Here is a 26,694-nt window from a genome sequence, read left to right on the forward strand (position 1 = left end):
AGCTGCTGTGATAGGTCCTGCTTTGAAAACTAAATAAAACAGCTGTGCGGTCCTCTCTCTTGCTATCCTCGTCTGTCTCTCGCTCAGGAAGTGTGCTGCCTTGATGGAGAAGTGAAAACTGCTGACTTCTGTGTAAAAATATTATGAGTTTCTCCTTTAGATGTTATTACTGTACATTTCTACTGCTGACAACATAGCAAAATTCATTGCTCTGACTGAAAGTGATTTGCCCATATAAATCAAGGAGAAAGGTCACAAGCTTTGGATCTGAAAAACTCTTAAAGGCCTACTTCTCTTTTGTCTGGCAGCAGGATTAAAAAAGAAAGATGACTTTTTGTTTAGTAATGAGTTTTTTTTTTAATTTTCTTTATTAAATATATTATTTTTCCTACAGCATAAAAAAACATCATGGCACAAATATGAGGTATCATCCTGGAAACCTAAAGAAACTGTGTCACCACAAATAAAAACATTAGTACATGTAAAATATATTAGGATATCGACAAGTGGCAGCCAATGACTGATCCAGGGACAGAGATATACAATAAAAGCACTCAGTTTCACAGGCTTACATGCACTCATCTTATCTACCTATCCATATGTATAATAGGCAGTACAGTAGACACTAAATTATATCACATGACATAGCCGCTCACATAGTCCAGACACACCAGACTCTGAGGGGTTGTGGGGAACATCATCTATAATCTAGAAATATGGTCCTCAGGGACACATAGGAAATGAGTGTGTGTAATTGGAGGCATGAAGAGTCCCATTAGTGAGAGCAGAGGAAGTGTCATGGCACAAATGACAGGGAGCAAGTCATAGAGGTAACGCCATTATGTTGGGAACAAAGTCTTTCGGCGCACCTGCTATTAACCATTATCGCCAGCTAATCACAGGACTTGCTAATGTTATATCTTCACCAATATGAACTATGCTTTACACCATGTCACACTTTAATTGAAAATAACACTAATGAGGAAGATTTGAGAAAGTATATGCTGCTGATGTAGAATATCAAAACAGGTGTCAGTGTTAGCAGTCATGTTCTCAGAGGCGTTCCCTGCTAAAACACAGTTCTAGAAATATCCAGTATTTTACACAGAACAATGTAAACCAACAATTTCATTAATAACACTGTTATCTTAGTGTTCTGTGAGGTCACTAAAAACTAGGTGAAAGTCTAAAACTCTTTGCTAGTCACAAAACTGCAGACATATCTACTCTACAGCCTATTGTATATTAAAATATATTAGGATATAACCAAATTTTACATTCAAGTACAACATGTTATATGGCGTTAGAGAATTATTGAATCTAAAGAGGACATTATCACAAATTTGAGTGCACACAGATGTTTCTGTAAACTGTGAATTTCTATAACTCTAAGTGAGCAATATCACAAACAAGACAAACTGACAGTGTTAAATGTCTATGGCAGTTTTGTCCTCTCTTGTGTGTATGCCGCCCACCCGTCTCCGTCCCTCCAGCAGAAACGACAGTACTGTGACCGAACGCTGTCCTAGTGACCTCTGTCGCACAGAGTTTTCACAGTGTCTAAAGTAGGTGGTCGTTCCCATGGCGACGGCATCAAACTGCTCGGTCAGTAGCCACACCTCCCACAGGAGCGTCAGCGCATTCATAATCATCATGACCACGACCCAGAACTCCTCCCCCAACAACGTGAGCCACAACGACAAGCTGTGACTGCTGGCAGGCATTTTGTCGTACAGGTAACTTGTTGCCGTGGCAACAAAAAGAAGGTGGGCTGTCACCATGGAGAGGATGAAGAAGAGGAAGAGACGGTGGTTACCCCGGCCGACACACCGGTTGAGGAAAAGGCAGTGGTGGTCATAGTCCTTGATGCACACCTCACACAGCTTGCAGTGTTTAGTGTTGTCAGGCTGAAACAACTGTGAGGAAATTAAAGACAGGGAGGGAAGGAGTTATAACTAATCCAACTTTTTGTGTGATCCAGCCCAAGTGCACCCTCAACATCTTTCACACAGTTTTTGATTATCAAAACATAATCTGACCTCTCTGCCACCCTTGACGGAGACCATACAGTCATACTCAAAATTTTCAGGCTATGCTGTTAACTGGAATAAGTCGGCGGCCATGCCAAGTCTCTGCATTCTGTCACCCATATATGGAACAAAAATTTAACTACGTCCAGGAGGGAATGAAATACCTCGGACTTTGATTAAGTAGGAATCTGGAAGGAATGCCATTGTTAAATTTTAATCCATTGTTACATAAGATTAAAATAAATCTAGATGAATGGGAGATATGGGGTAAAAATACTATTCTGAAAATGACAGTAGCTCCTCAGTTTAATTACATATCAATCATGTTACCCATTACAATACCACCTAACATTCTTAATAAATATGAAGGTATGGTTAAGCAGTTCCTATGGGAAGGGAAGAGACAAAGAATCAAAATGATCTAACTATGTGCCCCTAAGAAAATGGAGCATTAGGCCTGCCCAACCTCTAACCAACTGTAGATTTATCCTTTGAACCTGCCAAATGAATGAAACACTGGAAGGTGGGAGAGGACATAGTAAAGTGGGAAGATACTGAGTCAAAACAATGTTCACCATTCAGTCCAACGGATGTATTATCTCAGAAACTAAATACAATGAATCCTATTCTTTTACAGCCTAGAGAGGTCTGGACCACAGTTCATAGATTATATAAACTGTTACCTTATGTACAGAGGTATTCCTCAATATGGCACAATCCTTCATTGTGCATTGGGAAAACAACAGTGTACTGGAAGCAGTGGCATTCCAGTGGCATACGATGTGCTGGAGATCTGTATACGGATAATCATTTTCGGTCTTATAGAAATCTAATGGAGAACTTTGGCCTTAAAGATAAAGAACATTTTTGGAAATATTTACAGATTCAAAGTTGGCATCTATGGTCAACACTATGCTAATAATCCTACTACATATTTTAAGTTGCCATGGGATACCACACAGCTTCATAGTTTTATAAATGCACCAGCAACACTATCCGCGGTGATTGTTCCAATATTAAACTGCTCTAGCAGCAGGATCTGAGAGAAGAAACAGAATTGGGAAGGCTGTTAAAAATTCTTGCAAAGTGTTGGAAATTTACAAAAGAGGCAAAGAGGAAATTTACACAATATAAAATATTACATAGATATTATCATACACCATTAAGATTATAAACTAATGAAGGATAATCTGTACTGGAAGTGCCAAACAGTTATTGGAACATTTCTGCATTGTATATATGCAGAGGTTAATTCAGGGTTAAAGTTGTAGGAGTTCTAAGTGAACGGTCTGGTTTAATAATCCCTTTTGACTCCCAGTCTGTATCTCTCGGGGGAGAGATATCAAATGTCAAATGTGTCAAAGTGTGTATTCTCAGTCATAACAGTTGGCTTGGTCACAGCTTCCAGGATCATTTTAAGACACTGGCAATCAGTTAAAGCTCCTGACATAAAGGAATGGGCAAGTACAATAGTAGAAACAGCATCATATGAAAGTATGCTCAACAGATTAAAAGGTGATCAAGCAGACGTGGATTCTGTTTGGGCTCTCTTCTGGACTTATATCAGAACCACTGATATGCCCACCTAAAGGCAGTTTTCTTATTTATTTATATTATGTATTGTTCTGTTATTATTATTATTTATTGTTCAGTATATATTTGTTAAGTATTACAATTATGGGGTATTTATTTTTTCTCACTACACCTACATGTATTCACATGTACAGTATGTGTATTACATGATATGTTATACAATGCAGTTGCTGATTGACGGTGCACTCTATGTCTTCCAAAAATGAATAAAAACTTTTAAAAAAAATCAAGTTGCAGAGACAAACTCACTCAATACAGGTACTAATTCACCATGAAATTAAAGTTACATTCCTTTACACAGGAGCTCGGCAGATTTTAACGAGTTGGTGTCAAGAGCATTTTAAAGGGAGTGCCAGGTGATCAACCTGTATGCACATTTCTAGATCTAGACAGACATCAAGACAGCTAGATATCGTAAAAGATATGTAGACATGGGGATATGGAGAACACTTAGCACCTATCAGTGCCTTCTGAACCATGCCTTGCCTGATACCAGACAGAACTGTCAACTCCTTATACTATGTTTTCGACTCAACTCGGTGGAGTGGGCAGATTCAAAGGTTTGGACCCAGGCAACACCATGCCCAGTGTAGATGTCTTACCTCACAGTATGGGCAGAACCTATGAGGGCTCTGGTTGTTCTCCACCAGGTCAGCGATACAGGAGAACCGAGGATCTGCATCTGCTCTGTCCAGTGTCCCGGGGTCCTGAGTCAGAACCTTACAGAACAAACCAAGGACTAGGGAGAAGTGGACCATTGACACCTGGACCAGGGCACTGGTTGGCCATACACATTCACAAGGTTAAGGAAGAACCTTTTATTTTCATACATAAATTCCTAGATTACATTTCCCCCTTGCTACTGTGTATATTTGGATGGGCAAATTTTGATGCAATAGAAGAAAAGTCAGAGAGTAAGAAAAAATTTTATTTTCCAAAATTTCTGCATGGGCAGAAGACTTAACATGTGCTATTTTGTCAAGGATATTAGGCATTATTTTTCCATAGAAGCAGAGCAGAGAATGGAACATGCCGGCTATGAGGGTTCCCAAGTAGATCGGGTTGGGTAACCTGGAAGGAAGACAGCTGCTATCTGAACAAAAAGATATAACAAACAGTAAAATGTGTTGACTAACTGTTACATATTTCACATATACCACAATTTTTGTCAAACCTTTGGTATGTGGTCATGCGGTGGTACTGCATGAAGATGCTTCTGGCCAGCCAGGGAAAGAGTAAGCCACAGATTAGCCCACCATAGCCTCCCAACATGGCTGCTATTAGCAGAATGGCAGCTCCGCTCAGAGTTGGAAAAAACAGTGTCCAGTAGTACAAAACTGGTGAGAAAAGACATGATACAAACATTCAAAGATCAACAAATAAACGCACTTAGTGTTAAGTGCCCATTGTTTTCATCATAATCATCATCCATGTTTTCACTGCAATATGAATGTATTAAAACTACAGAGTAATATTTACCATGAGACTCTCTGGGCTTGTGGTGTATTGGCTCATTAATGTACCGACTCAGTAGTTTGGTCAGCTGCTGATGTCTAGAAAAAAACACACAGTGTAGCAATGTATTAATCAGCACCAGGATCCCGGGGGAAATAAGTAATCTGAAAAAGCCAACATACTGGATATTCTAATAGTACTGAGGACTGATACTATCCAATGCAGTGGCCTGCTAGTCAGTGTTTTTCCATAGATTTCTAGAAACAGCACATTCACCGAAATGTTTTCCCCTGCTTGCTGAGGTCCAGTGGTGTGAGGCCGTTGTGGTTCTTCTCATGGAGCATCCTGCACCCTGCTCTCTGCAGCAGTGTCCAGCACACCTCCACACCACCTCTCTCCGCTGCGACATGAAGTGCTGTCGCTCCCTGCTGGTCAACAGCATCCACAGCACATCTCTGAAACACAAACAGCGTTGTTATGCACAGCTGCTAAAAGATCAGATCTACACTGTTTCACAAAAGCATCTTAGGACGTTCCCAAGTATATGGGTTGAGATTATCATTGTGCTTTTGGGAAATAAGGGGCTTGGTTACTTATATGTGGATGAATTATTTCTGCTTCTGGTTATGTTTCAGTTAATATCTGATTAGCAATAAACTGTTTATGTGAACCACCCTGATAATATTAAATAAATGTTTCAATTCAGTGGAATACAGCAACATAAACTACAGCCACAAAAATCCCCAAAAAGTCAGTTTTTATTGCAGAGCTGTTAATAAGATGGCATTCAGTGGAGCTAATTGCATAAACTGGCAGCTCAGCGTAAATCAGAACCACAGTTTCATTTCTTTAAAGCTGCACTGAGCAATTTATGGGGAGCAGAAACACATTAAAATCTCAAAGAAAGGCAGCCACTCGTATACATCTGGTTTATCAAGTTGTTATAGCTAAACAATTGCCACTGACAAGCAACAACAGTATCACAATGAAGTGTGTTTCTAAACCACCTGACAAATGTGAGTCCAATACTAACTTGCCTTTTAGCTCTGGTTTGGCCTACATCCATACCATCCAGTTGTTTATTTCAGCTATCTGGTGCTGGATTGTGCACTTGGTCTGTTAGAGCTTGTGAGAGCTTATTGGCTGAGAATGTCTGCCTATAGTTTTATATGAGAGGGTATTGATAATGAGACCTTACCATACTGTAAATGTTCAGGCTTGAGAAGGAAAATAAATGACATAGAAGTGACTTAAAGCAGTCACAGTACATAGTTGTGTGTTAATTCTCAGTGGATGTGGCAACACTAGCTATCCTTAATTATTACATTATTTTCATTTGATTCAATGTACACATAAAACACACTTTTATGGAACTGTTGACTAGAGCATGAAATTGAGCAAATGAGTGAATACTGTCTCATACTTGGTCTTTAAGCAGGTATCGCACCACCTCTGTGTTGCCAGTGGATGCCGCCAGGTGAAGGGGCGTCACCTGGTACATGTCGGTGTCTGAGAACCGGAACATTCCAGTCTCCCACAAATAGTGCACTGCAACGCTGGAAAAGATAATACACAGTGCACGTGTCAAATATATGGTTCTGACATTGTTGTGACACTGAGGACAAATACGCACATGTTGCCTCCAGTAACAGCATGATGCAGTGATGTTTTTCCCTGTAGGTCTATGAGGCGCAAATCAGCTCCATACTGCATCATTTGGTGGATGATATAGATGTTCCCTTGCCTGAAAAAAGGATAGTGATCACATCATGTCATCGTCACCTTGAGAATAATCTGTGCATATTTGTTTAACATCAGACACTTAAAAAGGTAACTACTTGTCACCTGCAGGCAAAATGAAAGGATGTCTGTCCTGCATCACATGTCAGGTTAGGGTCAGCGCCATTGCTTAAGAACAGGTCAGTCAGGGCGCGGTTACCATGGAGGGCAGCGTAGTGGAGCGGGGTGAAACCACCCCAGCCTGGATGAAGACAAACAAATGCACATCACAGTCAGATTTGAAGATGCTGACCTTCAAAGTGATCTGTAGTCTCTGTTGCTAACAATGGAAGCCTGACACAAATGCATTGTCTGTCAGCCTGTTGATCGCTCTAAGCCCTCTGGAGTCTGGGCTTGGGTTCCCTCTGGCACAATGTGACTTTGTGCTGTGTTGTCACAGGATCTGTCCATCTAGATCTGTGCCAGACCATCTCACAAAGGAGCTGCCGCAGGATTAGGTTTCCCCTTTGCAATGTGACAAAATCACATCAGGAGACACATGATAAAGTTTAAAATGGTACTTTAAAAATAACATGACTTGAAATGTTATTATAGGATGGTTCACAGTGTTTAAAGTCTGTCTTAAAACAACAGTCAGGTGCTCATATAAACACTAAAAGAGGTGTTCCTCGCTGTAATCATTACTCACGTTAAAACTGGCTATTAAAAGATTCCCTTCAAATGTGTTTTCAGTGTAAGTGATGGGGGACACAAAAATGCATTTAAAAGTTGATCTGAGGCTTTAGCAGTCTGAGTTAGTCATGTCAAGTGGATATCTGCCACATTTACACTCTGTTTAGCAAAAAAATTCCCTCTTTGTGTTTCCTCAGACAGTGTCTCCTTGTTTAGCTGTGCTGGAAGTATAGTAACAAAGAGGGACTTTAGCACTAAAAAGACTGTAACATTGAAAGATATCTACTTGATTTGACTAATTTGGACAGCTGATGCTGCATATAAGCTTCAGATCAACTTTTAAATACATTTTTGCAGAGGGAGTATTGTGGATTTTGGCCCCCATCACTTACATTGTAAGTGCATTATGAAGGGATCCAGTATGAACAGGAAGAATAATTATGGAAATAAAAACCTATTTCAATGTTCATATAGGCACCTGACTAGTGTTATAAGCCAGACTTGAGAAAAATTTGAACCCGTCCTTTAATGTCTCCACATTATAACTGTTATTATGGTACAATTTCAAATTCAAATGACAAATTGTGTATTACAGAGGAATGACATGGGTAGAAATGGTTTGTTTTTTCAATAAAACAATGTCCATTGGCTGTTTTCTGCTTTATAATGAACAAATAAGAACACCATCACTGACAGATAAAGGCTTAAAACTATGTTTACTTTGGCAACAGTAGTAGGAAGTAGGCTAACTGTGGCCTGTATGTTTCACAAAAATACTTCAAATATTTCCACTGAGAAGAGCATCACTGGCACGATACACATCTGGATTTTACATTCTACTTCACTATTCATTCTTACCTTTATGCTTGAGGACTGATCGATCGTTTTGAATGAAGTGTATACACTGTTCAATATTTCCTCTCTGTATACTGTCAAATATGTCTCCACCACCAGCGGAGCACGCAGGCATCGGATGCATTATGACGGCTGAACGGAATCGGCCTGCTGTTGTTATTTCACACCGACGGAAACCGCGGACGGAAACAGGACCAGATCCTTGGATGAAACGCTACAACATCATAATGAAAGGTGAGAAGACAGATCATGTTTCGCAGCGAAGTAACGGGAATCTCGCATTGTGCTATCTGATTGAGGCAGAACACGCCCTGGACACGTCATTGGTTATAGCCACCCACGTGACCGGTGATGTCATCAGCATCACCAAAACACGTTGTCCCTATAAATGAGGAAACGCCTGTTTTGTTTGGTTTCATCAAATGTAATGGCAATAAAATCAAAGAATATTATATTATTAACCTTTCCTATTATTTCAGCAAAAGTTAATATCAACAAATCAATTTATTAATTTTAATAATTTTAAACCCTTATTTATTATATTTGAAAATGAAAACAAGCAATACATGAAAACTCCTCCAAAAACAAAGCTATCAAGACAATAAATGTGTGCACCTCCTTTAATGTATTTTTTATGAATGAATAATGACCTTTGTATATGTATACTGTCCCCTAGCATTTGTTTGTTTATCTTGTTTATTTTATTATGATTGATTGATGTCACTGGAATGTTTTCTGTAGTAAATTCTGTATAAAAAAGAATGTTTAAAAAAAGGTAACGCCTGAAAAGTTAATTAGCAGTGGCTTCTTACTATATTACATTATATCACTCATTATAATGGACCAAATGAGTAGTTTATCCAAATGTAGACTGAAAGACAAAAAAGGCAAATATATAGGATATTTACAGGCAAAAAGTATTATGCATCGTTATTATTGCCCCTTCGTCACTGTAGGTTCGCCAGATTTAAAGCAATAGCTACATGATACAGTGACAGAGAGGTCTAAGTGTTCAGAGATCGCTTCTCTGGCTGAAATGAGACTCCAGTGTTTTACGTTCAACGGGATAAACGTCAGTCTGCTCACATGCTGTCAACTTACAAAAATTTGGAAACAATGAGACGATTTGAGATTTGTTAGAGCTCAGAGCAAATCTGCAGAGCTACGCCTCTTCATAGCAGGTAAAGCACAGGTGTAATTGTTAACACTGATACTAAGTCAGTTATACAAAACATCAGGGCAGGAAAATAACAGGTAGTTTTCTTGATAAAACGTTCCCACTGAGAAAAGTCAATGGCACTGTTTTAAAGCTGTCTGTTTATTTCTGAGACTGTTTTTCTCTTAGAATTTGGCCACCATTAGCACATTTCTGTATCATTAAAACACACAAGATGGCACTGTTTAGCTATGTTTGCACTGCGTCACCAATACAATAACATACAGTATATAAATTAGTCTCACTACATACACTCACTGTTGCAACACAAGCACTCAAACCACATTAACCCACGTTGTTACTGAATGCTCGAAATTAAAAATCAAAACAGAGAAGTGGAACCAAATATTATTCCCAATTTTATAGGTCTTTTATGACAAGATCCAACACTGAACATCAACTCAGTGTGTTAGGATGTTTTTCTTGTACTGTTAACATCATTAAACCCTTTAAACACAATACTTAAACAGACCTATCTTTCCAATTATTACCAGCATACAAGCACACAACATGAAGTTTGTTTGTAATTGTTTAACCTATAAGAAAAGCCTTTGAATCATATAATTAAGCTTGTAATTAGAAGCTGTGTTTGCTGCCTTCTTTGGTGAATCATGGGATACTGTCACTATGATTCAGATCATGCCAGCTTTACACAACACAGCTATAAAAAGCAAAGGGACTCTTCACAGAGCGGTGGAGGGAGGGCCTCATCCAACCAGCTAAACAGCAGTTTTTCACTTCTGCTTCTGTAAAGAAGTAGGAAGGCACATGACCCAGGAAAGCTAATGCGAGTTGCTCTGCTTGCTCAAAGTTCAGTGTGCTTGGTGCAGATTAGTAAGGGGCGGGTAGTTTTACAGAAAGGGTCTGCACAGTAGGTGCTTGTCATGTCATAGCAGGTCTCTGCTTGTCTTTCCTCCTGACATGGACAGAGATAGACCATTCACTCCGTTGGAATAACACAGCACAGCGGACAGCGTCCTCTTAGAGCCTGGAAACTCCCAGATGGCTCTCACACAAGTACAGGTAATAACATTAGGACTAAGCTGTTTGTTACATGCATGATATTCCTTTTGAAAAGCATATTGTACTTCAGATCACGTATGCATTTTTTTGCTGTGACATACAACGTGTCACTTTTTCATTTCATAAGGAAGAAGTGAATTTGGATGCTTGTGCTTTCATTGTCAGAATCAGAATCATCTTTATGTCAAGTATGTTTACGCATACAAGGAATTTTACTCCGGTTTAGTGGCCCTCAATATACTTACACAGCACAACAATCTTGACACACAAAGAATGTCTATATTGTTAGTCTCTCTCATACACTCAGAAACAGAAGGTTCTCACATGAGGAAACATCAAAGTATTAATGAATTTCTATGGAATGTGAGCCGCCTCTCCCTTTACTTACCATCATAAGTGATTCTACTGGCTCTGGCTTATCAGTTTAGCAGTCTGTCTCTACCAATTTTCCTCATTGTTCATCACGAGTGCGTGTCTATAAACAGAAAGTGCCCAAAATAATACCCCGGTAATGAGGAACCAATGCTCTAGTCAAACCTCAGTCATACAGTAATATGTCTGCTTGGAAGTCAGAACTTTCCTACACTTGTGTAGTGTGATAGAGAAGTGTAACACTTATATCAATTATATTAACAGCCTCATGTGCTTGGGTCTTCAAACTGTAGAGGAATTATTTCACTTTATCAATAGCTTTGAGAATATTAGGAGCAATACTGAAAGGGGCAGAACATCCAAGGGGTTTTATCAGTGTCACATGTCTTTAATTTTTGTAAGGACAAAAGGTCCTGATTTGCCATCTTTTGCATGTGTGGACCATTTAAAGGGCCATATTGTCAATGTTTTGAGATCAGATATTCACAACTTGCACAATCACTGTTTAGTGACTAAATACGGTGAGAATATCACCACATGGTATAAAACAATTTGGTAAATCTAGCCCAGGGGGTGGCGGATTTGAAGTTTAAAAACATGGGGTCTGAATTTTCAAAGATGACATTTGCTGGCGTGATATGCTCCTAATTATTCATAATTGGGCATCAATTACACCATGCTGATCCCACAGAGGTTGATAACTAGTTTGATAAACTAGTAAACCAGTAAACCAGTCATGTCTGACAGTGGTCTGTTCTTCTGGCTGGTGATTTCTCAATGCAGACAATGTGCACAGTGGGTAGGCTTGGTTTGGTACAAATTTATCCGAGGAATTGATTCAGGCCAAGAAAATATGATGAAGGATATTGTAGAGATTATGTAAGCTCAGGATATCTAAAAAAAGACAGTACAGGCTGTGGATTTGTCACTTTTGTTTCTCTTTTTTTCCGTCCAGGACCAGACTGCTAAAGGGGAGAGGATCAATAAAGAAACCGGGGAGCTGAGTGCTTCAGGGGAGTTGTCTGTCTCTGTGGAGTTCAAGGCGAAGAAAGTGGAGGGCTCTTGTAAAGACCCTCAGCCCCCACAAGTGCTCAGAGAACAACTAAAGGAGCTGGGAATTCACACATACTCAAACCCCGACCACAGAACAGACCATGTTCCTTTAGAGCAGAGAGAGGGGCATCTAGTCAAAGTCCTGCCTCTCTACATACAGGTATGAACCACTGGGACTTCATCATTTTTAGAGTTATATTTTGCAGTACAAGTGAGTTAAACAAATCAAACAAATAAATAAAATCAAGCAGAGAATCATTAATGGATCGTGGCAGGAGAATTTCAAGTAAAGCCAGAGTTCAAACCTTAAAAAGGTTCAAAGGATGCCTGAGGATACTGTGGCCTCCAAAACTGTATGAATGGACAATGGAAACAACATGAGGCGGCAGTCAGATGTTTTGCCCTCAGCTGATCCCATCACTGTCCCTTAATCGAATGTTTATGTGGTCTTCCAGTAAATCCAAACAGTTTACTGAACTGTAACATGAAATACAAAAGCGCTACAGATCCACAACCTCAGGCCCCGCTTTGATTAATTGGAAAAGGAGGAATTTCTTCTTCACCGTGCCTGAATTGCGTCACAGTTGTGAAGAAACCTCACATATTTTTTTTTACCCGTGCACACACTCAGTGTAAACTCCGTCACTGATCTGTGTGTGTGTGTGTGTGCATAACACCATTGATCAGGCTTATAGCTACAGACGTAATCACTCTTTGGTTTGTGCGCGGCTCTGTGTGTGTGTGTGTGTGTGTGTGTGTGTGTGTGTGTGTGTGTGTGTGTGTATGTGTAAGCCTCATGACCAGAGATTTGACCAGAACGTAGGGCCTCACTTAACAACAGCAAACTCAGTGAAATGCGATATCCTCTTATGGAACTGAAAAGAGCATATAGCATGAACTGGCTTCTATTATTTATAGTGTAGTGCATTAGCCAAAGCCAGTTGAGATCCAGCTATAATACATTTTTTCGCTGCCTCTCCTAATGCACCAAATGTAGTAGACCTGAAACTTTCAGAGCATTTTGACAGATGAGAACATACAGTAGGTGGTAAAGTACAACCCAGTGAGCACAAAATGTCATTTTATGCTATTAATTGTGTGTGATGAGAATGATAACTTTCTGTATTTGTGTGACGGACTCTCTCCTCTCTGATGGCAGGTCTGTGAGGATGGTGGCAAACTGGACGAGTTGGACGTAAAGGGGCTTGCGGCTCTCACGGCTGACACTGTCATCCATAACATCCACAACAGACTGGCAGAAAGGCCTGCAGGTACTAACAACCCATCATATCAGCAAATACAGTCCAGCTCAGTTGTCTTGAGGTATCAGGGTTTTCTGTCTCTTCTATCCACTTCTGCTTTTTCTGTGTGCAGCGGTCTTTTCCAGTAGGCCAGTATATTTTTCATATTGTAAATGTCACTCATGTTACTGAAAGTGAAAAGCCAAAGCACATGCAGTGTGTTCGCAAAAACAGACAAAAATGCGTAGTTCCTTTTTTGAAGTTAGATGCTTTCTCTGCTTTATCTGTCAGTTTTCTGTCTCTATATCTCCCCCATCTTCCCCCCTGTCACTCTGTCTGTGGTTGTTTTGTGGCCATTAGATTTTCTGAGGGGAGAAACATTTCTGTTTTTAAGGAAGTGAACACTCTCATTTTTTTTTGTTGCAGCTCTGATATGAGTTTTAGTTTTTATAAGGCACTTGCAAGAAGCTATTATTATCTGTCAGTCGATAACCCAAAAAAGAGTCATGTTTCTGTCTCAACTTGTATTTTTATAGGTGCACGCCACTGTGTATTAAAATACTTAACCAGGAACTTTTGTGTAGCACTAAAAACTTAAACCTGCTAAAGCAGAAACACAATGCAAATGTTGTCCCTGGAGATAGAAACGAAACATTTATGAGAAAACTTCTGATATGCATTTTGTTTTCTAACTGAAAACCTGTACAGTGAAACTTAGATTTTGATTATAATGATTTGTGTGACAAGAGACTGTGAAGAGAACAAGCTGCAGTATGTACTGTAGCAGTCTTTTTTTTATTTGTTTGACTCAGTTTAAAGTCATGATCTTTAGTCCTCTGGGGTCACGGTTCAGCACACGTTGAAGAATCTTTTGTGTTTTCAGAGGGGGCTCGTGATGAGGTGGTGCGGTTCTTCCAGAGGCAGGATGAAGAGACAAACTGTGAGGCGGGAGACAGTCCAGGATGGCTGCTGTTAAAGTCTCTGTTGCTGCTGACAACTGACAGCTCAGTGAGTGACGGTTAACAGTTAGTTTAAAAGTTGTTTCTCTATACCCTTATGTTGTCAGTCTGTTTTTTTGCATCGTATGGGAGTCACATTCATTTAAGTGGAAATTAAACTGATTATGTCAAGTCACTGATCCACATTAGAAGCTAGACAACTTTACATTATATTCATCATATTAACAATTGCCACATATATCTTCACAAAACTAGAACAATATAGGTTTTTGGTGTCTTTTTTTCCAAGATAATCCATTAAAATTTGATTAACATTTTTTTGTTTTGTTTAAAGGATATATTGTCCTGTATAAACCCAGGACTCCCGGCTGCTCTAGTGAAATGTTTGTACCTGCTGGTGTGCATTCCAGCTAAAAAGGAGAACATGACCATAGAAGAGACATTTCAGGAGCCGCTAACGCAGGTGAATAATAACCGACTTCTCCCTTTGAGGAAATAGCCTTTGTTTCATTTCTGTGATGTAATTGTATTTTTCCTTCTGATTGTTCGAGCTCTACATTATTTCCCTTTAGTCTCTTCTGCATCTCACCCATCTTTCCCTCTGCCCTTTTTTAGGTTCTCCTCCAGCTTTGTAGGCAGCCAGTCAATGTGGAGAGGCTGGTAGAGACTCAGGAACTGCAGTGCTTGATCATTGGACTCACATCACTATGGGACCAGACCAGCGCCCCCTGGAGGCATCAGGCCTCCCGTGTCCTCAAGGCAGTTTCTGCTGCAGCGACAAGCAACACTGTCCCGAGCTTGCTTGGTGAGGTCCCTCAAAACTATTGTGATAAATAACATTTCTGTTAGTTGCCTCCAGTTATATTAGACCCAATTCTATCAATTCCACCAGAGAGACTGAATACACATGGAAAAGTATTAAAAGCATCATAAATCAGGCTTCACAGAGAGTGAATAATTTGATTTTATTAGGGAAAGTTATTTGTGCAGACAGATATTTTTATTCCAGTAATGAGTTGATTATACAGACACACATGACCTCTTAACAGAGAAACATACTGCAAGTATGTTTCACATGATGCCTCAATCAGCGCAGATAATTAACTCAAATGTTCTGTTACACACATATGTTTATTTAGACTTGCCTTGGACATCAAGAAATTACCAGTATTCCATCATGTTAATTTGCTCATATGACTGTATAGATCTCATAAAAATTGATCATAAATTTTGTTAAGGCTGGGAGAAATTAGCTAGCAGTTAATGATTACATTATGCTACATATCTCTAAAAGATGGTTTGATAAAGGGTAGCATGCTCAAAACGTCACTCTGTTGTTTGTGGTGATAATTATTATTATTTCTTGCGTTGGTGTCATTTGATGTTCAGACTATTGTTGTGATGCACTGCATATATCTTCCTCTTTTAGGCAAGAACTGTGTTCGTATCTGCATCCAGAACCTGTTGCACATCAGTGCCGATGTCTCTGGACCGCTACTGGCTGAGGTGGCTGTGGCTGTTTTTAGCTTCATTAGAGACACATATCCCCTCAGTCCGACCCTCTTCCTCGAGTTTGACACCAACAATGGCTACAAGGCCCTTGAGAACATTCTCAAACGGTGAGTTAAAAGGACATGAACAGAGAAATAATGGAACAACTATGAGATTGTAGAATTAGAAGTGAATGAGACTCAGTCAAAAAAAGAGAGAGCAAACTTATTTAAGGAAATTAAAAGGCATCGAAAGAATTAGATTTTTGTCTCTTTGGTCTCTTTCTAAGCCAAAAGGAAATAGGCATTCTAAGAAATGGAGGGGAATTTCCTCGTGTAAAAATAACATCAAACACAAAGGACGTAATGATTCATATTTATGTGGTTTGTCCACTCAGTACAGAGAGTTCTTTACTTCTCTCTGCTGTTCTTTCAACTTTACTTTTTTTTTGTCTCTGATCATTATACCGTAATAAGCTGTGAGGAAGGTGTGTCTGTGGAACAGTTCCAGCCAGTGGAGGAGCTGCTGGCTCTCATTGCGTCGTTCACCCTGCTTGGAAAAACGGAGCTGAAAGTAGCTCTTTGTGTCAGCAACCCCCAACCTCCAGGCTTTAAGTTTGATCCGCCGCTGACCAAAGGTAGGTCACCTTAACTCCTGTGTCATTGTTCTCTGGTCACACTGTCTGAATTTTGTCTTATAGCTGATTGGTCCATGAGGATAGACACTAAACGACCTCCTCCAAGTGCTCACTCCACACCATCCTGTTATTATCACTTGCATCAGCAAAGATTAGCTTAGAGGGAATGGAGCCCCCGAATGACCACACAATTCATCCCTCCTTTGCACTTTTGCCCTCATATAACCCACCCAAGCTGCACCACCCCCTTTCACAGAGTTCCCACACACCCCCACCTCTACCCCACTGCGGTGCACACCGCCCCTCAGTTTAACAGGAAGCTGAGGTGATTATGTCTGGGATGATGAAGTGGAGGCTTCTCCTCTAACTCTGTTAGGGTGCCCCACATCCATTCACCACTGGCCTACAGCAACCAGCCATCTATCATAGATGCACACACACCTCCATCCAACACTCATAAATAGAGTGTCCATAATAAACACACACATACCCATCCAAACATACACACTGACACACACACTCAGCAGCCATCTATCACATCAAGGAGTAGATCTCTTTCCAGCAGAGGGACCAGGGACTGTTTTGTGCTGATCTTATTTGGTTCTGATGCAATTTTGATTAAGCTTGCAAATGAATCCTATTACTAACCAGGTATATATTTATTTACAACAAACACAAGTGTGTTTTGGCTTCCAAATCTAAGACCTTCTCTAAATATTTTGACAATGCAGCAAACAAACTCATATCAAAGCAGATTATGCTACATTTCTTTCACCTTCATACATGTTATGTTGTTTGTTTTCAATCTATCTATGTATCTGTAACTCAATTGGCTTATGGAATTCAGCATACGCTCAGTGTTAAAGGTTGTTTGTAATTTATTGGTTTTCATTTCTCTATGAAACTGACTGTCACACCTTGCTAGAGCAAAATCTGATAAATTGAACTTTTAAAATTCAAAACATCTTTTGGCTAAATTGACCTCAGGCTGATCTTGGTTTGCAGTACTGTATGTCATAGACTACCACAAGAATACATTCTCTCCTAATTCAAAAAGCTAACATGCAAACTATTCAATATAACCAGTTGTAAAGCATTAAAACATGTTTTGACAAGTTAAGTGTACTGACACTTTTTCAATTCTTCATCTCTTAATCTACCTTTTTTCTCCAGGTTTGGCAGTAAAGAACCTGCCTGCTTACTATCTGCTGCAGACCTCCTTGTTGCATTCCAAGGATTCTCTGCTGTGCTGCCAGGTCCTTCGAACCCTACAGACGATATGGGAGAGGGACCCTGCCAATTTCTTCCTCTTGGAGTGGACTGTCCAGTCGATGGCACAGCTGGCTGTCTGTGTGTGGCGTAAACCAGCACCTGTCCATAAACTGTTCTTTTCAATGCTGGAGATGGTACGGCTTCTGATGTCATGTCCCAGTGCATACTTTTTTTTTTGCTATAATTTTTATGTCTGATTAAATGCTGGGTTTCCTACAGGTAATATTCAAGCTGAACTACATTCCCCATGAGACCTTGCGGGGTGTGCTTAGTGTGCTGAAGCAAAGCTGGGCTGGGACACTGTCTGGAGGGGTGGTGGGCATAGAGTTTGCAGTGGTGACTCTCAAAAGTTTTCACAGGTGAGCAGAAGTAGTTGTTACTATAATACTCAGAATTGTTCAGAAGACGGTAACACAGTGTTTCTTGTATAGATACAGTATATTTCTTTTTTTTTGATGGAAAAGAGCTGCTTTGTTTCTAGCTATTGTTTCTTTGTTCTAGGCTGAATAAGATGTTTCTCCTCTGTTCTGTAGGATGACAGTGCACAGTGGTATGCTAGCGGAGGTGCTGAGTGACTTGGGTCTTCTGGAGCTGCTGCTTGGGGAACTTCGTAGGAGAGCTAAGATCCTCAGGAAGGCTGGAGTTGTCTCTGCCCCTCAATTAAGTATGAACCAAGGTGTTATGTGGTTCCACCTCTGATGTAATCATGATTGCAAAACAGCCGAGAGTATGCATAGAGTGATTGTTTGAAATAACACCAGCATTTCAATGACCCTGGAATTGAGCAACACACCCAGTCATTATTTAGTACTTCTTCATTTAAAATGAGTCATTTTGAAATAAATATGATGTGGACTTTTGACCTTGGGCCTGCAAGTGTAGCTCAACAGCCAAATTTCACATGTGAAACTTCTTCTTATCTTATATATTTACTGAAGTTCTTGTGCTCTTTAGATCCACAGCAACTGCCATGTGTGGAGGACAGTGAGAGACTGCTCACCACCTGCATGCTTCAAGTTGTGTCAACCCTTACTCTGCGTTCGATCAAAAACACAGGTATACACACTCACTTCTCCACATGTCCTTCAGTTTTTTATTGAATTCCTTTCACCCTCTGTGACCATTTGTTTGTTTCTTTTATTTCTGTTAAAGCTATAAACTGTTACATGTGTGCTCCAGTTTCAGTGCGAGACCTTGGTATGGTTCCCTACATAAAGATCTTCTTGGATGAAGATCAATACCGAGGTCCCACTCTGAGCATCTTGGAGCAGCTAGCTGAGATTAACGCTGAGGAGTTCATGAGTACAGCCATAGGAGCCCTCTGCTCCTCTACACAACAGGAACTTGGGTTAAAGCGGGACCTTCTGCAGGTACTCACATGTTACATACACCCACACACATTCAGTCCCAGACAACAGCACACACACATCCGGAAACACTCAGATAGGCCATGATCTCAGCTGAACAGTGTATGTAGTCTCCACTCTACATCAAATCATAACAAATTGTAATGCACTTAAAACATAATAAGCTAGTGAATTTATTTTCTTAGCACGTGGGACCCTGATTACATTATCGACAAATGCAGATTGATTTGCTAAAACAGGTTTAGCTGTTAACTCTGGACCGATTTGATTAGGCCAGCAGCATTGTGCTGTGGCACTCTGAAGATTACCACCTCTATCAGATCAGTGAATGGGACAGAGATCTGATTAAGCCTAACTAAGTTACACACCTACTGTATGTGTCCGTTTTTATAGATGGCAGCGAGAAGAGCACTTACTTGCAGATATTGTGTGTATTCAACGTGTGTGAGCCTGCGTGTGTGTGCATTGGTGCTTGTTTGTGCACGCATGCAGAAGCCTGTGTGTGTGTGTGTGTGTGTGTGTGTGTGTGCTTTGCACTAACATGGTTAAAGCAGGTGGCAATCAGATTGGGTACGACCTGGGTTGGCAAGTGTTGAGAGCCATTGTGATTACTCCAGTTTCAGTTAATCACATTTCCCTCTGCGTTCTGCCTCACACATTACCTATCTGATGGATTAGCTCTTTAAATTGAATAAAGCTAATGTGATTTTGTTCACCTCCAAAAACTGGTTACCCGAAATAATTTATGATATATCTATATGTTTCATCTATTTTTCATTACATTGTTTTAATTGACTAGAGAGATAATTTTAAAAGCTGAGAGTTTGAGGAAAGCTTTGCGTCTATCAGAATATATTCTCTGAGGTTAATTGTTATGTATAAAAGACAGAGTTAGGCTTTACTGTGTCTTGATGATTTCACATGTTCACAGCCCTCCTCTTTTCAAATATCACATATGTCTGATTGCTCTCCTTTGTGTGTCAGTCTGTGCTGAAGGTGCTGGAGAGTCCTAATAGCTGGGATGCTTTCAGACGAGCAGGGGGCTTCACTGGACTGATATCTCTGGTGATCGACATGGAAGGAGCGCTGTCTGACCCTCCCCAGGGAGAAGTATGGAGGTCCCTTGGACATCAACAACTGCTGGACCTCCTCCTTCTCACTCTCCACATCCTGGCCTTAGCTGTGCATCTTCACACAGTAAATGCACACCATTTTCAGACTGGCGGCTTTTATGAAAGGCTGGCGGAGGCTCTGCTGCAGCTGGGCTGCTTCCACACTGACGGCCCACAGAATGGGAGGTGGGATGGAGAGGAGGGATGCTTTCCCAAGACTGCAGAGGACAGCCAGTCTCCAGGAAAAAGCTTTCATCAGTTTGTTGAGTTAGCAGAGGCCCCTGTAGATCCCTCCACTACCTCCACCAAACTGCAGTCTAATCTGCCTGTTACTCTTCGGACATGTATAAGGCTGCTTTCCTATCTTGACCAGTTTGCCACAGGGACCTACTCTCCTCAGGAGTTAAACTTTGGACTAGAAGCTGAGGAGGGGTGTGACGGAGATAAAGAGAAACTAAATGGATCAGCAGCGCATGAAGGGGTGTTTTCAGGATCCCCTCCTGTCCACTTGGCATCAAGCCCGCAATCCGTGGAGGATACACAGGGAAGATCTCGAAACCCAGCACCAAGCATTTCCACAGTCTGCTCAGAGTCTCAGCACAGGTGGATAGCTCTGTCATATTCCAATGAGATGAATTCATATACAAGTCTAAATTGTAGTTATGAGTTGGGTCTATATGCAATCTCATCAGTATCAACATGTGTTTTTCTTTGCTTGGTTTACAGTAGGTTTACCTGCGAACATGTTATTCTTCATCCAGGAGCAATTCGAGTCATCATGACTCTCCTTCCATCAGTGTTTACTCCCGAGGATCCACAGGTACATTTTTAAGAACATGTTTCATTCCTTAATGTTGCATATGATTTCATACAAGATAAGCCCCCGGTATGAGACAAATTTCTACGTACTCTGCTTAGTTCCAACTCAGCTCCTCTCCTTCTTTTTCAGCTCTCTATGGAGGTCCAGTTCTCGCTGGCATACCACATTCAGGCCGTGGTCAAATCTGAGCAAAACCGGCAGATTATGTGTGAGGGGGGGCTGGTCTCCACACTCCTGACTCACTGTCAGAGCATGTTGCTGTCTCCAAAGCACCCGTTACATCTACCTGTTACACGTATCCTGGAGAAGCTCTCCTCTCAGGCAATTACACATTCAGACTTCAGGTCAGATATGCTCAGTCTCTGAGGTTCAGATGGATTTTGTGCTTTTTAAGTTTAGTCTCCATATTTGTACACGCAAGATACTGTGTCTGATATGTGTTTGCTACTTTTCCTCCTCAGAAAGTTCCTGTGTTTAGGAGACCCTCTTATGTGTTTGGCAGACAAAGCATCCATGTCATCACAAGTAGAGTGTGCCCCAGTAGTCAAAGCAAATGGTAAATATTTGAATTGTGAAAACTATCTTGTTCTTTTATTACTACTTTTGAATGTTAGATATAATACAAACACAGACATGAAGTCAGCCACACACCAGATTTTGTTTCTGTTGTTTCCACCAGGTCACAGTACAGAGGCAGACACCTCATCAGGGTCTTCAGTAAAGACACTGAAGCGGACCTTCAGCCTTTTAAAGTCTACAACTCGCAGTGATTCAACAATCCCCATCCACCAGATCATCAGTCTGGTGTCCATGACATCACCGCGCACTTTCAGACCACACAAAGTCTCTTCCTCACCTGCCTTCGTAGAGTTTGACATGAGTGAGAGTGGATATGGGTAAGTCATTGTTTTACCGGTTTTCATGGCAGTCATGCAGTATCAAATAGATTTGACTAGAAGACTATTCAGTGATTCCTTAGGTTGTTAGAGCTAAGTTGTGCTAAAATTGAGCTAAAGAAACAAGCTAAATAAACAAATTTAGTGCAAGTAATAGAGAAAAGGCAGGTTATTAAGAATATATTAAGTCATGAAGATCAAAATTCCATACAGGATGTATCACAAAATGTGCATGCACAAGAAGTATGTTGAAAAGAAATTGCTGGATTGGGATTTAGCTTGTGAGTAAATCACTATGATGTTAAGAAAAATGTCATTCAGCAGTCAACATCATTTATTCACTTATTGTTTGGCATGTGGCAATATTCTTTGCAGATGCCTTTTCCTGCCTTCTCTGGCCACAGTGAAAGGCGTAACAGCTGATTCAATCTCAACAGGTGGAATAGGAGGAGGTGAGAGATTAGTCTACATGTTGAATACTTGCATATTTGTAAATAATTCAAAATAAATGGTCTAATCATCTCCCTTTCATTTTTTAGACTGCCGAGGTTTTCCTCCTACAGCTGGTCTCACTTTTTCCTGCTGGTTCCAGATCAACAGGTTTAGTTCAGCCTGTGATTCCCACCCAATCCGATTACTGTCAGTGATTCGCCACATGTCCCGAACTGAGCAACAGTACATCTGTCTGTCTCTCTCCTTCTCTGCCTATGATGGCTGTCTGGTCATCTCCACAGAGGAGGAAGCATTTACATACCTGGGTAAGTGTGATAAGATTTAATCAAGGTTTGCCCTCAGTGAACTTTACATAACATATTGATTAACAAGGAATGAAAGGAATCTCTTTAGCTTTCTAGCATTCTATCTAGCTTTCACAACTGTCAGCTATTTCTTATCAGTTTCGTTTAAAATGGGCCATGTTATGTCATCAGTTTTTACTAGTCTTTCTTCTCATTTGTTTAACAGATATGATGGAGCCAGAGGCATCCACCCCTACTTCTTTGCCCACCTCACTGAGGTTCCGTTGCTCCAGCATGCTGGTCCCCGGTCAGTGGCACCATCTGACTGTGGTTATGGCCAAAGATGTAAAGAAGAGCTGTCTGACCTCAGCCTACTTCAATGGAAAGGCAGTGGGGACAGGAAAGGTATGACAAGAGGAGACAGAGGAGCTGATAATTTAACTCTAAAATCTCTGAGTGAGTGTAAATGCAACAAAATAACATCTCATATCTCCACGTTTTCTGTCAGATGAAGTATATTCAGCCATTCCCCGGCCAGTATGTCTCCATGGACCCCACAGCTGTGATTGATGTGTACGGACTGATAGGTACACCAGCTCTCTGGAAGGAGCATGCTGCTCTTGTGTGGCGTGTCGGTCCTTCTTACTTGTTTGAAGAGGCTTTGAGCCCTGAGGCTGTTGGTGTCATATACACACAAGGCACCGCCTACCTGGGAAACTTCCTGGCTCTGCGCAACACAGGCAAGTCATTAGATCTTGTGTAAGACCTGCACAGGATTTCTATAGTACGTCCGGTAAATCATCCTGGATGAGTCTGTAAATGTGTTTTATTGTTTTATTGAGTAATATGTGATACTAGATTGAGTCTTTATGACTGTAGTTTTTATTAGTCTGTTTATTGTGTTTTTAATGCACCATGTTATAGCCTGGAGGAAATTATGTGCTCTGATTGAGTCGCACCTTATATTTTGATGCAGAACAACTATAACTTTTGAATACTTTAAGAGTTGATATTTTATGACTCCTGTGTCATGTGATGACAAATATGTTTCCATAGAAATATTTGCCTATTAATATATTAAATACTTAATTACATAACTGAAATATAATAATATATTTTGGTGATTATGGTGACACATTCTGTGGCTCCAGTCTATTAATGCTCAATCTTACTCTTGCAGAATGGCTTGTGAAAGGCAGCTCTACTTAACCTTACCTGTGTTATCTCACCTCTCTCCAGGCCATGATCCAGATGCTGAGTCTCTCCCTCTCAGGCTGGTTCTTGAGGAGAGGATCTCATTTGGCATCAATCCAGCAATTTCTACATTAACAACTGTCGCGCAGATCAGAGAGGATTACAATGAAGTGGACTGTAGACTAATTGCTAAAGAGGTACGGTCTGACCTGTATTGAACCTACAGTATATGTTTGTTATTTAGGTACATTGTAGCAGTCATTGTAACTCATTTACAGATGGGGATAACATCTCGAGATCACTCCACCCCCGTGTTCCTAGCTCGAAACATCAGCCAGCACCTGAGTGGAACAGCTCGCACAATAGGAGCAGCCCTGGTGGGACATTTTGGTGAATATAGTATTCTTTAAAAGAAACTTTATATGCACTTAAGTTTATTCCTGCAAGCACAATTGTTAAGCTCATAGTCTTTCCCTTCTAGGTGTGCGTACATTTACCCCCAGCAGTGCTGCCAATGGTTTCCTGTATGTTGGTGGGCCTACAGTTGTTATCAGTCTAGTTGCAATGGCACCAGATGATAGCTCTCTGTATGCAGCTATCAAGGTTCTTCTCTCTGTACTGGAGACTAACCCTGCTATGCAGCAGGAAATGAACCGCATCAATGGATACAAGGTCTGTCGGATGTTTAAAATCACTGGAGTAGCTATAAGCAGACATCAGAATCTGCTACCTTCCTGTTGTGATCTTTTCTTATATACCATTTGCTCTCCTTGTAGCTGCTAGCTTTCTTGCTGAAGATGAAGAGCAATGTGGTCAGCCACAGAACCTTTCAGCTGATTCTGTATCTCTCGAGTTCAGTGGAGCTGAACTCTGGCTCTGTTTGCCTACATAACGCACCTGCTTTCCAGGCCCTGCTGTCGGACCTGGAGGTAAGCTTCCCTTTTTACGGGTAACAATTCTGGTAATCATCTTTATTATCATTTAATTCATTTTCAATATCACATGTTTTCAGGTGTGGCAGAACACATCAGATAATCTGGAAATTTCTGCTCTGAACCACTTTGCCGAAATCTTGAAATCAACAAGGTAAATCCCACAGTTATCAGTGTGTGACCAGACAAACACAGAATATGTTTTAGCTTTAATCTAATTTATTATTAACTCACATGGAAACTAGTTGTGCAACACTCTGAGTACTGGAATAAAGAGACTCTTGTTCAGGATTGAGGACAGACCTTATCAGCTGTTCTGTCAACATCTGCAGCAGCCTGTCATCAGTATCACGGAAATGTACAACAGGAATAGTCAAGGGAATGCTCAACAGAATCAGTCACAGAGGCTGAATGAACGAGTGCATGGATTGCTGAATTAGATTTCCTGTCTGTGAGAACAGATTGTGATTCATATTAATGCTCTCACTATTTCACTATCTGTATCCTCAGCAATGACAGCAGGATTGCTGTGGTCTTGCACAGTATAGGCCTGCTACCAAAGCTGCTATTTGAGCTTTCTGATCCTGCGGTGACCTTTCAAAAGGCTAAGATCATTTCTTGTGTCATCACAAGCCTCCTGAAAGCACACTTCACCCCTCCGGACATAAGCAGGTACAGTCTGAAAATACACCAGTTACAGCTTCTGTTTTCACAATTTCCACATTACATTTTTGGTATAGCTCTATATTTGAAATATGATCTTATATTTGGTCAGACTTGGGCTCTTCCTGGTCTACACACTCCCTCCTCTCAGTAACATTACTGAAAGCCATTGCATGTCTGACAGCGATCTTTACCAGGAAACAACAGGTAAAACGTGTTGCACATAATAATGTCTTAATAAGTTACATCAGTTTCCTCATGAATGACACAACTTGTTACAATACTTGTAACCCAGACTTGTCTTCTCTGCGCTGCAGCTCAGAGTTCTGGTCCAGCCAGCCTCATTTGGATCCGCAACCAACTGTTACTTGCTCTTTGTGAAATACTGAGCTCAGACAGCCTTCTAATCAACGAGTGAGTGGCATCTGTTACTGCTTAGTAAGACCAAAACTGGAACAAAAACATATTTTTCCAGTACTTCTTGTGCCATAATATCATGGCAGAAACATGAACGCAATCAGTCTGTTTTTGTTGTTCTTATTCCCCACTAGTCAGCCAAAGGCCTTATTTGATGCTTTGGGCAGTGATTGGTTCCTGCTCTTCCTTCAGCCCCACCTTCACCCTTCCACCTTGAAACTGGGACTTGTCCTGCTCACACACTTCCTGTCCAGTCCCAGCCAGCAGAGCATCTTCAGAGATGGGGTGCTCCCAGGAACCCTCGTAGAGGGCTTTGAAGAGCCCTCTGCTGTCATGGGTACAAGTTGAATAATTACACACAGCAGGGCGAGGCAATAATTCAATATTTACATTTGGCCTCTTTCACTGGAATGACATTTTGATGACATTAACATTGTGATATACAGTTCCAATATCTAAATTGATTAAACTTGTTAAAAAGATGACAACTTCTGTTTAGAAATCAACATTATTTGAATTTTAGGAATATTCTTGAAAACCTTTTGAGTTCACACTTAATATTTAACATAATTTTGCATACATAATCCATATCATGATTAATATCATTATTGAAACAAATCCTTTTACTGCTATCATATTGATTTTAACCAGATTGAGCATTTGAAATTCACATTTCATTGAAAAATCTGTTAGCATATTACTTAGCTGTTCATCATAAATCATTTTGTTACCATTTGTTTCTTACCATGTCACCAGACAACCTTCGGGCCCATTCTTGGTCGTACGAGTGCCCGAGCACCACGTGCCCAGGCTTTGCTGTTCTACAAGGACTGCTGGTGAAACACTCTCACCTGCCGCAGGTGTATGAAGCTCTGGCTGCTCTGCTGCTGGGGAAGAAGGCCAGTCACACTGCAGAGGAAAAGGTGGGTATTTTTTCTTTTTGTTAA

At 40.6% G+C, this 26,694-nt stretch overlaps 2 protein-coding genes across 6 annotated transcripts in view; one reads left to right on the forward strand and one right to left on the reverse strand.

Moving 5' to 3' along the window:
* Positions 1-358: 358 nt before the first annotated feature.
* si:ch211-223a10.1 (putative ZDHHC-type palmitoyltransferase 6) lies at positions 359-8,648 on the reverse strand. 2 transcript variants are annotated; one of them, XM_042434470.1, is made up of 10 exons: positions 8,349-8,648; positions 6,924-7,059; positions 6,712-6,822; positions 6,502-6,634; positions 5,355-5,533; positions 5,103-5,176; positions 4,798-4,960; positions 4,612-4,694; positions 4,226-4,410; positions 359-1,916 (listed from the first exon to the last, which is right to left on the reverse strand). In XM_042434470.1, exons 1-10 carry the CDS (start codon positions 8,467-8,469, stop codon positions 1,428-1,430), a joined length of 1,674 nt encoding a protein of 557 aa, XP_042290404.1. In that variant the 5' UTR covers positions 8,470-8,648; the 3' UTR covers positions 359-1,427. The 2 variants fall into 2 exon arrangements, with proteins under 2 accessions (XP_042290404.1, XP_042290403.1); XM_042434469.1 differs by having other exon boundaries at positions 4,226-4,416.
* Positions 8,649-9,393: 745 nt separating this feature from the next.
* Positions 9,394-26,694, forward strand: part of wdfy4 (WDFY family member 4) — a 39,921-nt gene continuing 22,620 nt past the window's right edge. For 3 of the 4 annotated variants that reach the window (XM_042433903.1, XM_042433906.1, XM_042433905.1), the window contains exons 1-33: positions 9,394-9,526; positions 10,491-10,584; positions 11,912-12,169; positions 13,169-13,280; positions 14,134-14,258; positions 14,544-14,672; positions 14,825-15,014; positions 15,639-15,828; positions 16,177-16,337; positions 17,511-17,743; positions 17,829-17,968; positions 18,143-18,273; positions 18,564-18,665; positions 18,789-18,979; positions 19,961-20,691; positions 20,815-20,908; positions 21,038-21,252; positions 21,370-21,464; positions 21,588-21,804; positions 22,180-22,256; positions 22,344-22,562; positions 22,768-22,946; positions 23,050-23,281; positions 23,781-23,932; positions 24,014-24,125; positions 24,217-24,407; positions 24,512-24,664; positions 24,748-24,821; positions 25,178-25,339; positions 25,443-25,537; positions 25,648-25,744; positions 25,882-26,084; positions 26,504-26,670. In XM_042433903.1, coding sequence (XP_042289837.1) covers positions 10,564-10,584; positions 11,912-12,169; positions 13,169-13,280; positions 14,134-14,258; positions 14,544-14,672; positions 14,825-15,014; positions 15,639-15,828; positions 16,177-16,337; positions 17,511-17,743; positions 17,829-17,968; positions 18,143-18,273; positions 18,564-18,665; positions 18,789-18,979; positions 19,961-20,691; positions 20,815-20,908; positions 21,038-21,252; positions 21,370-21,464; positions 21,588-21,804; positions 22,180-22,256; positions 22,344-22,562; positions 22,768-22,946; positions 23,050-23,281; positions 23,781-23,932; positions 24,014-24,125; positions 24,217-24,407; positions 24,512-24,664; positions 24,748-24,821; positions 25,178-25,339; positions 25,443-25,537; positions 25,648-25,744; positions 25,882-26,084; positions 26,504-26,670 — 5,448 coding nt within the window. In that variant the 5' untranslated portion in view covers positions 9,394-9,526; positions 10,491-10,563. The remainder of the gene's footprint in view (positions 9,527-10,490; positions 10,585-11,911; positions 12,170-13,168; positions 13,281-14,133; positions 14,259-14,543; positions 14,673-14,824; positions 15,015-15,638; positions 15,829-16,176; positions 16,338-17,510; positions 17,744-17,828; positions 17,969-18,142; positions 18,274-18,563; positions 18,666-18,788; positions 18,980-19,960; positions 20,692-20,814; positions 20,909-21,037; positions 21,253-21,369; positions 21,465-21,587; positions 21,805-22,179; positions 22,257-22,343; positions 22,563-22,767; positions 22,947-23,049; positions 23,282-23,780; positions 23,933-24,013; positions 24,126-24,216; positions 24,408-24,511; positions 24,665-24,747; positions 24,822-25,177; positions 25,340-25,442; positions 25,538-25,647; positions 25,745-25,881; positions 26,085-26,503; positions 26,671-26,694) is intronic. The other variant, XM_042433904.1, reaches the window with a different exon arrangement.

This window comes from Thunnus maccoyii, chromosome 14 (assembly GCF_910596095.1).
Source record: "Thunnus maccoyii chromosome 14, fThuMac1.1, whole genome shotgun sequence".
In the NCBI taxonomy this organism is placed as follows: Eukaryota; Metazoa; Chordata; class Actinopteri; order Scombriformes; family Scombridae; genus Thunnus; species Thunnus maccoyii.

Bases quoted from the DNA above. Each gene is read 5' to 3' on its own strand.
- si:ch211-223a10.1 (XM_042434469.1), bottom strand. From the start codon at position 8,469: ATGCATCCGATGCCTGCGTGCTCCGCTGGTGGTGGAGACATATTTGAC. The intron at 6,635-6,711 runs GTGCGTATTTGT...TATCTTTTCCAG, and splicing joins GCTGTTACTGGAGGCAACAT to CGTTGCAGTGCACTATTTGT. The intron at 4,695-4,797 runs GTTTGACAAAAA...TCTTCCTTCCAG, and splicing joins CGCATGACCACATACCAAAG to GTTACCCAACCCGATCTACT.